This window comes from Typha latifolia, chromosome 4 (assembly GCF_019914945.1).
Source record: "Typha latifolia isolate L0001 chromosome 4, TyphaL0001v2, whole genome shotgun sequence".
NCBI lineage: Eukaryota > Viridiplantae > Streptophyta > Magnoliopsida > Poales > Typhaceae > Typha > Typha latifolia.
In genome coordinates, this window is record NC_133089.1 from 4,660,306 (window position 1) to 4,676,134 (window position 15,829).

General features: G+C 37.6%; 2 protein-coding genes across 3 annotated transcripts; one reads left to right on the forward strand and one right to left on the reverse strand.

Moving 5' to 3' along the window:
* The first annotated feature begins 3,807 nt into the window (after positions 1-3,807).
* Positions 3,808-7,076, forward strand: LOC140786673 (glutamine synthetase nodule isozyme-like). Its single transcript, XM_073135279.1, has 13 exons — positions 3,808-4,066; positions 4,618-4,657; positions 4,763-4,866; positions 4,954-5,002; positions 5,111-5,217; positions 5,313-5,400; positions 5,569-5,697; positions 5,795-5,869; positions 5,980-6,033; positions 6,149-6,186; positions 6,280-6,439; positions 6,527-6,587; positions 6,686-7,076. Exons 1-13 carry the CDS (start codon positions 3,993-3,995, stop codon positions 6,775-6,777), a joined length of 1,071 nt encoding a protein of 356 aa, XP_072991380.1. The 5' UTR covers positions 3,808-3,992; the 3' UTR covers positions 6,778-7,076.
* Positions 7,077-9,068: 1,992 nt separating this feature from the next.
* Positions 9,069-13,066, reverse strand: LOC140786353 (probable inactive receptor kinase At1g48480). Of its 2 annotated transcripts, XM_073134709.1 has the most exons (3): positions 11,611-13,066; positions 9,928-10,649; positions 9,069-9,591 (listed from the first exon to the last, which is right to left on the reverse strand). In XM_073134709.1, the coding sequence occupies exons 1-2, from the start codon at positions 12,947-12,949 to the stop codon at positions 9,976-9,978; spliced, it is 2,013 nt and encodes a 670-aa protein (XP_072990810.1). In that variant the 5' UTR covers positions 12,950-13,066; the 3' UTR covers positions 9,069-9,591; positions 9,928-9,975. The 2 variants fall into 2 exon arrangements, with proteins under 2 accessions (XP_072990810.1, XP_072990808.1); XM_073134707.1 differs by lacking the exon at positions 9,069-9,591 and having other exon boundaries at positions 9,684-10,649.
* Between the last annotated feature and the right edge of the window lie 2,763 nt (positions 13,067-15,829).

Sequence of the window (15,829 nt, forward strand, 5' to 3'; positions counted from 1 at the left end):
ATGAGATTAGACTCTTTATTTTTCCTGGAAGACTAAATCTCATTTGTGGTTCCCAATTTTAGCACAAATCTTTAACTTATTTTGTTCGAGTTAGTCAAATGAGCAATTAAAGGTGCAAATAAGCAGTGATCCTTTTTCAAATTTATTTGAGTTATTTATTTACAATATTAAGATTCTAGTTTTCATCTTATACAAATAAAATAAAAAAAGTGGGGGGAAAAAGTAGTACCTGAAGTGATCATCTGATGAGGAGGCGACGACTCGCAGTTGTTTGCAGAGATAATTAAATAGGATGATATTAATTTGTACTTGTCAAACTAAACATCTGATGCAACTTGCAGGGCTCTACTTTGTAATCAAATGCATTAAGATGCTTAAAAGAGTTGAAAACATAAACTTGCATAATATCTTATAACTAGATCTTGATTGTGATAGATAGTGGAGAATCAAAATGAGCAATTAACAATTGACAAATTGATAGAAAATGAGTTGGAATATTTGGAGGAGGGGATTCCTTGGCAAATAGAGACAGAGTTGTGTTAGAGACTCAAACATAGAAAGATGGCAACCAACTCTTTGTTATTTTACTACTTGTTTCCAAGTAGGACAACTTGCTCATTGGAATAATTGAGCAGCTTGCCTTGGCCTTTTATGAGACTTAAAAGGGACATTTTGTTGCAATAGACTAGAAAATGGTAGAAAAGATTCTTTTTATTCCACCTATTCTGTGATGTCTGGTAAATTCCTACACATATCAGCCATTTGTGAATCAGCTTAATTCATTTTATTTTCATATATTTACATTAACAATAGAAGAAAAAAAACTTAAGAATTTTGCTGCATATATACACTAAGAGGATAAATTGGTGGATTACCCAGTTGTCAATATATTGATATGAGCCATTTTTAATCGGCTGAGCTCTATCAATTGACTCTAAAATAAACTTAACATATTAAATTTAAAATACTTTAAAATTTAATGATGTTCTAATTAAATCGGTGCTGCTTTATTTAAATAAATATATATATATATATATTTTTTTCTTCTCATACTAAAAAATATTAAAGTCAGCCCAATGCGGGGGTTAGAAAACGCTTGTAATTTTATAGTCACAAGCAAAGTTCCAATTTTAGTCCACTATTTAATTAAAAGTGGAAGAAATAGTAATTTAGATTAATCTATCCCAACTAGCTCCAGATTAGATTATAAACATAATTGTATTTTATCTATCTTCACTGTCAACTATCAAACCTCTCTAGAGGGGCAAACTTTTTTTTTAAAACAAATAAAATTTGTAACACCTCCATCACACCTAATTTTGCATAGACAAAGTATTGGGCATAATCTAATGATCTATCTGACTTAGTATTAATTCAAAGTTTTTGAACATAAATATCATGTAAAAATAGCTTTGAGACCTCTTATTTATGAAGGTTTAGTAGCATGTTCATAATGATTCATATGCTAGTAATCTACAAAAGGTTACATTACGTAGTGGCCAAGCATCATACTAACATGAAAATTTATTAAAAACACTTTATATTTTACTAGGGAATATTTATTACTTTTAAAAATAATAATACTTTTTATTTAACTTTAAATTTTGGTTCCTTTCTATTTTAACCTCGACTTAGAAAATTAAAAATATTAATGTAATTTTTCATCTATTTTGTAACTGTCCGTTATAAGAACTAATGTTAGGGTATTTTTTACAGCATTAAAGATAAAGTGCTAATATAATAAGTAGATAATAAATACGAAATGTAATTTTTTTCCTAAAAAATTCCAATAATTTATTTGCATGGGATTCTGTCAGGGACCAATCTCATCAAACTCGTAAAACCGACGGCGTGAGCGGTTTTGTATTGGACACGTGGCTTTCCCCTGTTTTTCAGGGAAAGCTTTCTTCATAATTGAATCTCTCTTTCTTTCATACAATTGTATAAAGAGAGAAAAGTTTAGATTTTTTTTTTGGGTTAAAGAAGGTCTAGAAAATTAAGCTTTGTATTACCTCAGACCTAGGGTTGAACACAGACTAAGCTGCAGTTAAGAAAATTATCAAGCAAGGACGTTACTCATGTAAAGAATTAAGCGGAGGAGATAGGACGGTAGCCCTGAAAGCTAGCCTCTCCTTCTTGGCTAACATCAACAGCACCATAGGAAAACATATCAAGATGTTTGAATGGAGAATGCTGGTGTGAGAGGACTAGGCGACGACAGTGGTTGTGCAAATGGCGACAGAAGTATGGAGATGAGAGGAAGGAAGAGATATTGTCAAACTTGGATTGACGATCTAAATGAAAGGGAGAAATGAGAGAGATTGTCGGGGGAGAGAGGAAGACTCACCTAGGGGGAGAAAAGCCTACCCTTTCCTAGCCGCGGATGAGGGAGAGGTGAAATTGCTTATGGCGGGCGAGGAAAAGCTATAAGGTGAAGAAAAAAAAAAAATTCGCCCAAACCCTAGCTGCCAAGCAAGTTTAACGTAGACATGCCTAAAACAAAAATAAATCAATCTAACTAAACGTTTAGATCTCTTGGGTTTCATGGGTTTTAACATACAATATCTATAATATTAAATAAGAAATGAACATAACTAAATCAAAGTTTTTTTTCTCTTCTCACTAGAAATTAAGAGAATAAGTTTTGACATCCATTTTGTTTAAATGGATGTCAAGATGGTGCATGCATGTGAATTGTGAGCCCATCTTAGATCTTAAAAAATATCCACAAATTAATATTTAATTTTTACATTATATTATATATTTATAGATATTTAAAAACATAAACTAAGGTTTTAATAGATTACATAAAAAGTAGTGCAAGGCTTATACGTCACATGAACATTAGAGGATTAAAGTATACTAGAAAAGAAGAAAAGGGGAATATATTTGCAAATAAACTAGAAATGCATGATTTGATGTACAAAAATAAAGAGTATTTAATCAAACTAAGCACCTTAATTCCAAATTTACTTACATAAATGATCTACCTCCCAGAATTATTAGTTAAAAAGGTTATTATTTTTGACACATTAATTGCCACCCCATGAACTACGTAGAAAAAACCTGTATTGTAATATAAAACACTAGTTTTTATTAGCATTTTATATGAGAATTACAAACAAATATAAAAATATTTGAGGAGAGAGAGAGAGAGAGTGAGAGAAGGGTAAGAAGATTTTGACTATATTTATCCAAACTTAAATTTAATTATTTTCTCTAATTTAACCGATTATAACATGGTCTTCTTTTTTTTTACTTTTATCTTTAATTTATTTAATCAATAGATAAATATAAATTTAAGAATATGTTAATGTTTAGGATGAAGCATTGAACTAACCTATATAAAAAGTTAATAAGTTTGAAAGCTTTTTACTTTAAAAAATATAAGTTGGCAGCTAATATATCTAAAATAGACCTATTTTGATACTAAGTTTATTAAAAAGACCAAATTAATTCGTCAAAAAACTCTACAAAATAAAAAGCTTGCAGGGTCTTTGACGTTTATATCCCTCTAATTATCTCAATTCACAAATATATCCTTCTAAATCTAAATGGGGAAGGAACTCTTTTATCTTTGGTAATTATAAACTACGACGAGGCAACTACCAGGATTGAAATGGAAAAGCTTACCAGTCTTGAGGTTTGACCGGTGCCAGCCGGTAGAGGATTGGTAAACCGGGAATCCGAGTCAGGAAAACCGGCTTTTCCACCTGCTCCGGCAGTTGACCAAAGTTTATCTTATATTTTCTTTTGATACCGTTAATATACCAAGTTGGGCTTAAAAATATCTCTTTTGTTTGCATTATTCAAACTCTTAGTAATAAAACCATATTTAAACTATGAATAGAAATTAATAATAGTAGTATAATATTCCCATCATTAGCAGCTTCACTGCATATAAAGGATGCCTCTCCACGGCCTGGCAGAGTCCATCTTGTTCTCTCTCACTCTTCTTTCTGATATCTGTGAGAGCTCTCAAAGTCGCAGCCATGGCTCTGCTCACAGATCTCGTCAACCTCAATCTCTCTGACAACACTGACAAGATCATTGCCGAGTACATCTGGTAAAGTTCTTCGCTTTGCAACCAAATTTTTTTTTTGGATGGTTTTATTCATTACGAGTGTTGGGCTTTGCCTTTTGTAGGATTTTAGGAAATGGGTATTTGCATTTTACTTGGTTATTGAAACTTTGCTCCGTTCTGTAGCATTGGTTTCGCTTTTCTCTTCTCTGCTTTGCTCTATTGGTTCTTTTGTCCTCAGTTTACCATATTCATTTCAGTTTGTGTTATTGGGTGATAGATCCTTACTCTGTGCTAAGCTGCTTTGGTACTTCATCCTCTAATTTCTTTCTTAAAAAGAATTCCAAGGTCACTTTTTTTATTATTATTATTCCTAGCTATCATTTAAATGTGCTTCTTTTGCTTTGGCCCCATCACATTGGAGTTCATTTATTACTTGCTTCTATAGATGATTACATGCTCTTACAGTTCTATCTGCCATGGAATAAATTCTATTCTTCTTGTTATTATTTTTCCTCCATCTTTTTGGTATATTAGTTATAAATTCCGTTTACATGTATAATTTATCTAATACGGCTACTTATATTGTCCTACAGGATTGGAGGATCTGGCATGGATATGAGGAGCAAAGCAAGGGTATAAATTTTTCTCACCCTAAATATTTCCCTTTATATTTTATTTCCTAATCAAATTTTGCTATCTTTCTCATTATGTGATATATGTGTAATTTTCTTTGAGCAGACACTTCCAGGACCTGTTACTGATCCCAGCAAGCTTCCTAAGTGGAACTACGATGGTTCGAGCACAGGTCAAGCTCCAGGAGAGGACAGTGAAGTGATCCTATAGTATGTTTTAATTTTGTTTACATAATCTTTGCTTGTTTGATATTCATATCGCATACTTACAACTGTCTTCTTTATTGTTATGTGAAGTCCTCAAGCAATTTTCAAGGATCCATTCAGGAGGGGAAATAATATTCTTGTGAGTAATTTGCTACTCTCCTCCTCTCAATTGTAATTTTATCTCTTCTTCTGAAAGTCTCTAGATATTAAATAAATTCTCAAGATATATCATCTTTTGTTTGTATAGGTCATGTGTGATTGTTATACACCGGCAGGAGAGCCGATTCCGACCAACAAAAGACATAATGCTGCTAAGATATTTAGTCATCCTGATGTTACAGCTGAAGAAACTTGGTACTATTTATAAGCATTCTCAATTCTTCATGCTTTTCATCTTGCATTTTTTTTTCGTCATGAATTTATGAGCTTTTCTTTTCCTCAATTATTAGGTATGGACTTGAGCAGGAGTACACCCTCCTCCAGAAAGATGTGAAATGGCCTCTTGGATGGCCAGTAGGAGGCTTCCCTGGCCCTCAGGTAATGAATTAGATACTCCAACTTCTGTTGTTATACAGTGCGCTTTGTTAATTTTCTTTTATTTCAGATTGTTGGAAATAATATAAAATGTTAAACAAAAAGTTTTTGACAGAAGGAACCCTCCTTTGCATTGATTCTCTTATTCTCTTTGATGAATATGAAAAATAGGGTCCTTATTATTGCGCTGCTGGTGCCGATAAAGCTTTTGGCCGTGACATAGTTGACGCCCATTACAAGGCCTGTCTCTATGCAGGGATCAACGTTAGTGGTATTAACGGAGAAGTCATGCCAGGCCAGGTGAGGATGGAGTTATTTTCTCCCTAGCTATATTTATCTTATCGAAGAATTTATCTCGTAGTTCTTCTAGCATTTGCTTACTTTGTCATCTCTACAGTGGGAATTCCAAGTTGGCCCTTCTGTCGGCATCTCTGCTGGTGATGAACTGTGGGTTGCTCGTTACATTCTCGAGGTAAATTTATAGCAGAGTTAATGGAGAAGCCACAGTATGCTGTAGTGGCAAGTTCTCAGTCTAGTCATTGACTGGTTCCTTATTAAGATATGCTTTTCTGATGACAACAGAGGATCACTGAAATCGCTGGCGTTGTGCTCTCTTTCGACCCGAAGCCAATTCAGGTTAATTTTCCTCTCTTTTTCCTCTCATCCTTTTCGCTGACATAGTTCCTTTTGCTTCCTTCATATTAATGTCTTCTGCTACTTAAAAGCTGGTATCTTTATTTTGTGCTGATAGGGAGATTGGAATGGTGCTGGTGCTCACACTAATTACAGGTAAGATTGTTTGTATTGAGTGATATGTAAGAATTTTAGTATCTTTGTACTAATGTTGATGACAATCTAAATGCTCTTCTTTGATGACTCCAGCACCAAGTCTATGAGGAAAGATGGAGGATATGAAGTCATAAAGAAAGCAATTGAAAATCTTGGGAAGAGGCACAAGGAACACATTGCTGCATACGGAGAAGGCAATGAGCGCCGCCTCACTGGGCGGCATGAGACTGCTGACATTAACACCTTCAAATGGGTAAGTATACTTTTTAACTTCCTGAGTTAGACTACCTTGTTATAAGTTTATCTTGTGCACTAACTGCCTTGTTCTCATCTTTCGCAGGGTGTTGCCAATCGTGGGGCATCTATTAGGGTCGGCCGCGACACGGAGAAGAATGGCAAAGGTCAGTATCAGTAGTTCATGAGATCATGTTACTTGTTCTATTGCTCATTCTTTTTCTTGCTTATATCTCAGACTAAAGTGATTTTTATTTTCCGTCAGGTTATTTCGAAGACCGAAGGCCTGCTTCCAACATGGATCCATATGTGGTCACTTCCATGATTGCAGAGACTACCATACTCTGGAAACCATAAGTGCAACATATCTGCAACTCTGATGTTCCAACTTGGAATTTGTCTTCCTTTCTATGTGTCAAAATGTTCAGATTGCCATTGCCATAATAGCTGCGACCGAGTGATTGTCAATTGTGATGTAGTAGGAAATAGCGGAAGGCAGGTGGAAGAAGTTGATTGTTACTCTTGCGTTCCATTCTGTCTTCTGAATGATTACTGAAATAAATGTCTTTCTCATTTTTACTGTGGATCATTATTGCCTATTTCATGTGTCAAACATAATTTGGCTGAAATGGAATCCAGTGTTCCTTTTGTTTCGACATCCCTTCCATTCGATTATCTTGCTCCTTTTCTTCTAGTCTATACTCTTATTTTGCAATAGTTATCGAGTTGCAGAAAGGAACAACCTTTACTACTCTTTTTGAAGCTTAATTTGGGCGACTTTATTTCGGTAAGTTACTTGGTTGTTGAGTTGCAGATGAGGAATAAATTCCTCCCAGTACCCCTTTTCAGACATGAAACAACTAAAGAACATGAAAGCTGAATTTCCACTCTACAGATGCTTTCTTCAAACTGGAGAAATAATTTGCAACTTTGAGGTTATTATGAGAACAAGGAAAATCCCATGAATACTAAAGATAACATCCTAGAAGCAATATCTAAATATGAACACTATTAAATAATGGCAAAGGGGTGCTTCAACCTTGTTGGATAGACTTTTTTTGTGTGAAGGGAATTCAGTACCATTGCTTTGAAAAGTTTGAGGAACATTTATGGAAGTAATTGTTGCAGTTTGGTCAACTTCCTTTTAGAAAAATACAATGCCAACTTGATGCTAATTATGCTTGGAAGAATAAGATAAGCCATGATAGCCAAATAGGAGTAATATACTTTAATGCCAGTGTATCAAGTGGCAGAATGGGATAGGGCCTCTACCAGAATAACCGAAATATGACTCCATTTCTTTGAAGTAGTAAAGAGGAAGTTCTTGCTTGCATGCCAATTTGTCATCTCGTATGGTGATTGGAATCAGAAAAGGGTCCACTAAGATCTTGTCAACGCTGCAACTGATAGAATTGTTGCATTGAGTTGTTCTTTTCTTTTTCTTTTTTGTTGTTTTTCCCTTGATATTGGAGATTTCCATAGATAATTTCAGATCTTCTACATTAAAGAAATTTGAAGAGGCTCTCTAAAGTTTCTTATATAGCTCATATGCAGGTAGCAAGGTTCATCAATGCTAGGTAATATGCACCTAGGAATTATGCACTACTCATCGGGACGGATCGGGTCGAGTCAAGTTTAGCAAAAAATGCTGACATCCTAGACCGACGACCGGACCTGATCACCCTTGGGTCGGGTTTGAGCCAAGAAGCCAGGATCCACCCATATCGTAGCCCAATTTTTTTGAGTCAGGCCCGAGTCGGGTTTGGGTTCAGGTTTGCAGGCCAGATGAGCACCCCTAGATCTACCTTACATCAATTCAAATTTTAACATGAGGTCCCAGATTTCTAATGAATGGAGACAAAAGCATGAAGAACCAATGCAGAGTATTCTTTTTCTCTCTCTTTTAACACTTTCTATCACATGTACTAGTAATCACATGAAATGTCATCCTGTCTTTCGCTTTGGTATCAATCTCTTTTAGCTTTCAACTTTCTTTTTCTCTACCAGATGAAAAGAAGGTTATTTTTCCATTCTTTACTTAAACACTTGGCTAACTAAAGATTCATCTTTACTTTGTCTTTCCAGTAAAACACTTGCTAACTACGGCCGAGAGTGACATAGTCCATCTTTATCTTTGATAGATTCTACTCAAAGAAACAATCAATAGCCATCTACTTCTAGAAATTAAGAAAATAGGCTTAAGTTGGTGGTCGTTAGGGAAGAAATTGTGGGTAGTAGTTCAAGCTAAACTCATCTACTAATTGCAACTTTCAATGTATGGAAGGAAATTGTCACTCATCAATAGCCATCATCTTGATGCAATATTGGAAGAAAAGAAAAAGCTAAAAAATAGTAAGCTATATTGTGTGTGGAACCAAGTTATCACTTGGGATCTATAAGATAAGAAACTTTTATTTTCACTTAAAAACACTTTTTAATAAATAATAACAAATTTAAACTATGCGTTTTACAAAAAAATTTATTAAATATAAATCCCAATATATATAAAGGGATTTAAACTTATGACTTCTATCACACGGTGTAAAGCGGCCAAAGTCTTATGCTACTTGCATTTTGCTTAAATTAAAGACACAAAAGGGCACAATAAAGACATAGCACCTTCACTAATAAATTAACACTGCCACGGGGGAACAAACAGTGAAGTATTAAGTATTAAACCAATCCAGCTCACTGTCTGAAGAGCTTTCTTATTATGAAATCAACCTCAATGAGCTAGGAGAATGAACATAATCTAAAATTTAATATACCACTACTTGAATGCGAACCACATGGAGCCAAAGCCAACCCACCAGACTCCATTACCAACCAATTGACCACCATTAAGACATCCAGCACACATCAGATACACCAAACAGAAATAAAAGAAGAGAGACCCCACACAACCCACAACTACTGCAAGCCTTGCTTCTTGACAACTGCACAGCCAACTCACAATTTCCAAAACCTTCACCAAACTTGGGGCACAACCAAAGAAAGACTGCTTCAAGTTGCATCAAGAATATCAACTCAACCAACAACCATTTACACACAATAGTAATCAAAGATAGGTCGACATTCTCGTTGTTCCTTGTTTTGGTTATTTAGAGAGAATTCTACAACCACCTCATCTGCCTTGCAATTTCCAATCAGAAGAGCTCACAATTGTCAAAGCTGCAGCAAAGTTATAAACAAGGAAGACTTTAGTGCAACGAGTTTACCAACCAAAGATAGGGAGAAGAGGGAAAGGAAGGTGACCCAGATAATAATGATGTAAGAAAATGGCATTGATCATAGACACAGCACAAGTTCCCTCCCGAAAATCAGGAGAGAATAACAACATGTGCTATAGAATGGCATAATGAAAAAGAAAGATTAACAGGCAAAGAGGGGAAAAAAAAAGAGAAAAAGAAAAGAAAAGAAAAGAAGAGATCCACATGCATAGTTTACTAAATCAACAGAAGCAAGCTAAAAATAGTCGAAGAAGAACAGGCATCAGATTCACTAAACCGTGAACTCAAATGCTGGCTGTAGTTGGTCTACTTCTTGATGACCCTTTTAAGATCCAGTTCCTGAATGCTTGATTCCTTCTGTCGATCCATCGGTCCTCATGGAAGACCTGTCATCACCATCTTCAAGGATCTGCTGGTCCTCATCTGCCAGCCTTGAGTTCGAATTCCTGATCTCCTCTATTCGGGCCACGACCTCAGACATTGACGGACGCTTGTCTGGGTACTGTGCAGAACAGTCTATTGCAAGCTGAAGAAGTTGTACCATCTCCTCCTCTACATTCTGATATCTCAGAAGCTCCATGTCAAACACCTCTGCTGTCCACTCCTCTTTGACAACAGACTGAACCCACCTTGGCAGGTCGACACCCTCATCATTGAGGAGAGCCTGCGTCGGGGCCTTGCCCGTGAGAAGCTCAAGCAGGAGCACACCAAAGCTGTACACGTCAGCCTTTTGGGAGACCCTTCGTGGGTCAGTGACCTCTGGAGCACGGTAGCCTGCTACTCTGGTCGTAGAGGAGACAGGACCAACGAGATTAGCAAGGCCATGGTCTGATACACGCGCTTCGAATGACTTGGTTAGGAGGATGTTGGAGGACTTGATGTTGCCATGGGAGGCCAACTGGCTTGTTGAATGAATGTACTCAATGCCACGGGCAGCTGCAAGGGCAATGTTTGATCTTGTCTCCCAGTTGAGAGGGGTCCTGCCTGAACCTCTGTTCCCTGTTGTTGAGGATAAGATAAAGATAAGTAAATTGTAGTAAGAAGAATGGCCTCTCAGATAATCCTTGTACATGTGGAACTTTGAGACTCGAGTATAATATAACAAATCTCTGCTGATACAAAGCATGCAGATCCTTAGAAAATGTTAAGCAACATTGAAATAATTGTGTAGAAAAGCATAGCAAATCTTACAATCGGTGCTTGGGAGAATGGAGGTATAATCAAACATTGAATAAGCTTTTCTCAAAGCTATGAGTATCACAGGGGAAAAAATAATACAAGCTTATGAATTTAAAACAATCAGATATTTAAAAAAGATTAATACATCTCAAACACCAAAACCGAACATATGAATTTTGAAAAGAAAAAAAAGAAAAAACGGGTGTAATCAAGCTCGGCTCCTTAAACTGGCTACAGAAAAGGTGGGTTGAACTTGATTTCAAGAACAGAACTCAATAGAAATTTTTGCTTGATTCAAATAACCTGATCATTATTGAGTTTCTATAAAGCTGAACCAATCTCAAGCACTTTAACAAGCATCTTGATGATCCTAAATAAATTAAACTAGCAACAAGTTTAAAATTATCAAGATTCGTTCTAGGATTTGTATGATTTGACTCGTGTTCACGAACTATGGAAAAATAATTCACCAGGGACGAACTGTATCTACATTGTCGTATAGTCCAATTGCCCTAAATACTGTTCATGATTCACTTTGAATTAATTTTTGAACACAGAAATTAAATTCAAGCCCAGCTTGGAATCAAACCCCAACCCCAAGAAAATATTCATCAAATTACATAGAAACATACTATTATAAACACAATATAAGAAAAGGACATAGTCAAAAGTGTAACTACCAATCCTAGCCACATTGTCCAATTATCCACATATAACTCCCAGTCCAGAAATCAAAACAATATATTTAACCAAATTAGCCAAGATATTGGATTTAACTCACCATGCAAGAGAGCAGAGAGGCTTCCGGTGGCCATGTAGTCGTAGACGAGGAGCTTTTCATCCTTGCTAAAGTAATAGGCTCGCAGCGGCACGAGATTCTCATGCTCCAAGGCCCCTACGGCCTCAATCTTCTCCCTGAATTCCCTCTCCGGCAAATTCACATCTTTGAGCCGCTTCACCGCCACTGTCGTCCCCATCTCGAGCACCGCCTTGTATGCAGTCCCAAATGTTCCCTTCCCGAGCACCTCTGCCGAAGCCCTAAGCAAGTCCTCCAGATCAAACGGCGCGGACCCTTTTCCGAAGAACACCAGCTTCTTCCCCGTTGCCTCCCCCTTTGCCATAGCCGCCGCAACAGCCGGCGGCGCTGCCATGGCGCTCCCGCTCCTTCCGTCAGGTAGTCCTTTGTCTCTTCCATCCGCCGCAAACGCCGCAGAGTCCGGTGGCTTAGCCGCCACAGCATCTAAAGATCTGGTCTTCCTTCCGCCGCCGCTTCTCCGGCAGAGTAGGATGAGGAGAGCGAGCACGAGTAGGACTCCGACGGCAGATCCGATCGCGATTCCGGCGATCGCACCTCCGGAGAGCTTCTTGTCCTTCTTGCTCCCTGCTCCTTCGCCGCCTCCGGCGGCTCCCGACGGTGACTCGGCTGGTGACGGCGAGATCTCACCGGGGCAGGGCCCAAGCGGCCCACCGCAGAGCCCGGTGTTCAAGAACGCGGACGCCGGCATCTTCCGGAGGCGGGAGGGGATGGATCCGTTGAGCTGGTTGGAGGAGACGTTGAACTGGGCCAGACTCGGGAGATCCAGGTCCGGGATCTCGCCGGATAGGCTGTTACCCTCTAGGTAGAGCGTCGCGAGCCGAGTGAGGTTGTTGAACCCCAGAGAGATCCCCCCGGTGAAGTTGTTCCCAGCAAGGTCGAGCCGAACGAGGTTACCGAGGGAGAAGAGACTCGCCGGGATCTCTCCGCTGAAGCGGTTTCCTTGCAGGTAGACGTTCCGGAGCTCGACGCAGTTACCGAGGTCCGACGGGAGACTGCCGGAGAGGGCATTAAACCGGAGGCTTAGGGTGCGGAGAGCGGTGAGGTTACCTAGGATTCCGACAGGGATCTGGCCAAGGAGCCGGGCGCCAGGGAGCCGGACTACAACGACGCGGCCGGATTCGCAGGAGACGCCCTGCCACGAGCACGTCGGCGTGCTGGAGTTCCACTGAAGGGTCGAGCGGCCGACAGCGGCGGAGAAGGCGAGGAGGGCGGCGCTGTCGGCGGCGAGATCTGGGGTCCCGGTGGGCAGAAACGAGAGGAAGAGTAGCAGAGGCAGGAGGAGGAGTAATGGCGGTGACGCCATTGGGGGCGGGGGGGAGGGGCGGTGACCGGACCCCGCAGGCAGAGAGGAATGGAGGGCAGAGACAAAGAGAAAGGTGGTGTGACTGATGAGACCTTTTAGTGTGTCTCTCTGTGCCGCTCCTCCTATAAAACCCTAAAAAGCTTTCCTTTTCTAATTATTAACTAACGTCGAACGTCTAACGTCTAACGTATAGAGAGAGAGAGAGAAATAGCGAGTATTTTTATATTTTATACACGAAATTAGACGAGAAAAAAATTAAGGGATTATAATCTTATTATATATAAACTAAGATTTCCTAACATCGTGGTTTACCTGTGTAGTTTAATAATACCTTTTATTCTTTTCTTTTAAATTACCTCCTCTTTATAATTATTTGATTTTAGGATAACCTCACATTTGTCAACAAGCATTGGATAAATATTTGAAGACGGAGGAGTCTCCGGGTTGGCAGGTGGCGGCAACACCTTCCTTTCTTTCGGCGTTTACTTTTTGAGTCGAAACCTCTCCACACGGATTTGACGCCCTCTTCTATGCTATGCTATGCTATGCAATCTTCCACTATTGGCTCCTGCTCTTTCACAGATTAGTAGGGTCCCATTCAGCGGTCTACTTTTCATGTGCCTCTTCGCTCCTCCACGTGGCTAATGCTAACTGCCGTATTTTTAGACTTAACGGCAGCGCGACGGCAGTTGGATTATTGGACGGCAGAGTCGGCAGGGGGGGGGGGTGTTCCCAAAGCGTACTGCCATTGGTGCACCCTTGGTTGCACATGATCCGACGGACGAGATGGGAAACAATTAAATTCGTGCGGACCTCTTCGTGTCCTAGCCGCCTGATCATGATCAGAGGGCGGTGATTATGTACAACTAGGAATGACGAGGATGGCGTGAGGAGTTGTTGGTGACTGCGAGTGACAGCTAAACAACGGAATCCCATGTGGTGGCATGATGCTGACAGCTGTCCCAAGGATCAGGTTGGACGGCCATGATTGGTGGTCACGGTCTAATTTTGCTGGATGAAATTTAAAAGGCCCTTTTTCAAAATTAGCAACTTGGTACGAGTTATTTGGTAGAATATATATATATATATATATATATATATAATTTATTTTAAAAAAAAAAGAATGTATATTTTACTCAACTACCGTAATCTTATATGATCTTTTTTTCCACTCACTAAATATTGTCATGTTTCTAAAATGATTGGACCAAGTATGTTTTCATCCATATTTTTCACTTTCTAATATATGCTCCATTGGTTCAATTCATATATCAATACTACTCAGTTAAATTGATAATACTCTATTAACGAGCTTAAACTATGTACATATAATACTCTGATAGAAAATTATATAAATATCAATTTAAAGTTTCTAGACCGTGTGATAAACTCAGGTAGATTATAGAAACTTGTCCCACCTAATGTCACCTAACTTATCTCCATGGTCAACTCAGTAGGTAGTGAGAGAAGACAAATTGGGGGGCAATGCAATGCCCACTAATTGAGGACCCATGCCCTTTAAAAGGACTTCATCTATCTTTTTATGTGCCATTCTTCTCCCTAGTTAGATTGCTCACTCTTTTGATATCCTTCTTCTTTCTCTAACAAAGTATTATTTGATCAAAGCACTTTGGTGACAGAGAGATCCAGGTGAAAGATTGAGATCATCTGCTTGTTTGGAGGGGCAGCCCTCCCAGGGAAAGTACAAGGAAAGCTTCACTTTCAACTAACATTTACTAAGCCAATTCATCAACAATATTTAGTGAATTATTTTATATGCGTATGATTTGAACTCGTTACAGTCTTTTATTTGAAAGAATTGATTTAATTGTTTATCTTATATGTAAGAAGGATTAATTATAGCTCTTGATCTAAAAGTTTATGCAAGAAGAAAAAGAATCAGGCTAGAGGCGTAGAATTGAATCCTTTTGTTATCATTGGTGGGGTGTTGTATGATATTGAATTTATAAAAGTATAATTATAGTTCTTCTTTGTATTTATTATTTCTCTAAACAAGTTTAGTATTAAGTTTAGGATCTCGTAAGTTTTGGGGAAAAAGAGAAAGGAAAATAAAACTTATCAGCATTTGATCTAAGAAAAGAGAGTGCTAATAAGTTTAGCTTCTTCTTGTAATATAGAGGTCATCAGCATATCATTTGTAGCAATAAAAAAGAAAGTTAGACTTTAGACTTAGACTTATTAAAATCTATCAACAATTTATATTAAAAAAAACCTAAATAAATTGCTAATAAGTTCAATCAATTTAATTGATAATTTTATCTAAAAAGTAAAATATTGATTTTACGTGCACTACAAGCTAGTGAAATAAACTCTAATTTATATCAAAGATATTTTATAAATCATACCTTATATTTTATATTTTGTGGTTCATATATTGTATTTGATGATTTTATAAGTCGATCTTTTTTTTATCTATAATTGTCGTATTACACTCTGACATTATTTTAACTAACAAATATTAATTAAATTACTAAAATACTCTTATCATTTATTTTCTTCCATTCTAACTTTTCTCATGACTTTATATATTATAACGGAATATTCTTTTACTGTTATAGTTTAAATTAACGAAGGATGTTAAATAAGAAATATAAGAGAAAAAAATAAATGTGGAGTTACAAAAATTTCAAAGATAAAATATAAATTAGAAAATAGATATAATATAGGATGTGATTTGTAAAAAAAATTTCTTCAAAACATAATAATAATAATAATAATAATAATAATAATAATAATAATAATAATAATAACAATAATAATAATGAGATTTAGAGGGACCACCACCAGCAGCACCGCCGTTGGATGTCACTATGTTGTACCACCCACTGCACGTGATCTGAGATCGTAGCCACTTAGCAT

What these genes read in the sequence shown, in the direction of transcription:
- LOC140786353 (XM_073134709.1), bottom strand. Translation starts at nt 12,949, where the DNA reads ATGGCGTCACCGCCATTACTCCTCCTCCTGCCTCTGCTACTCTTCCTC. An exon ending in CCTCTCTGCTCTCTTGCATG is followed by an intron (nt 10,650 to 11,610) that starts GTGAGTTAAATC and finishes CCTCAACAACAG; the next exon opens with GGAACAGAGGTTCAGGCAGG.
- LOC140786673 (XM_073135279.1), top strand. Translation starts at nt 3,993, where the DNA reads ATGGCTCTGCTCACAGATCTCGTCAACCTCAATCTCTCTGACAACACT. An exon ending in TCGACCCGAAGCCAATTCAG is followed by an intron (nt 6,034 to 6,148) that starts GTTAATTTTCCT and finishes TTGTGCTGATAG; the next exon opens with GGAGATTGGAATGGTGCTGG. An exon ending in CACGGAGAAGAATGGCAAAG is followed by an intron (nt 6,588 to 6,685) that starts GTCAGTATCAGT and finishes ATTTTCCGTCAG; the next exon opens with GTTATTTCGAAGACCGAAGG.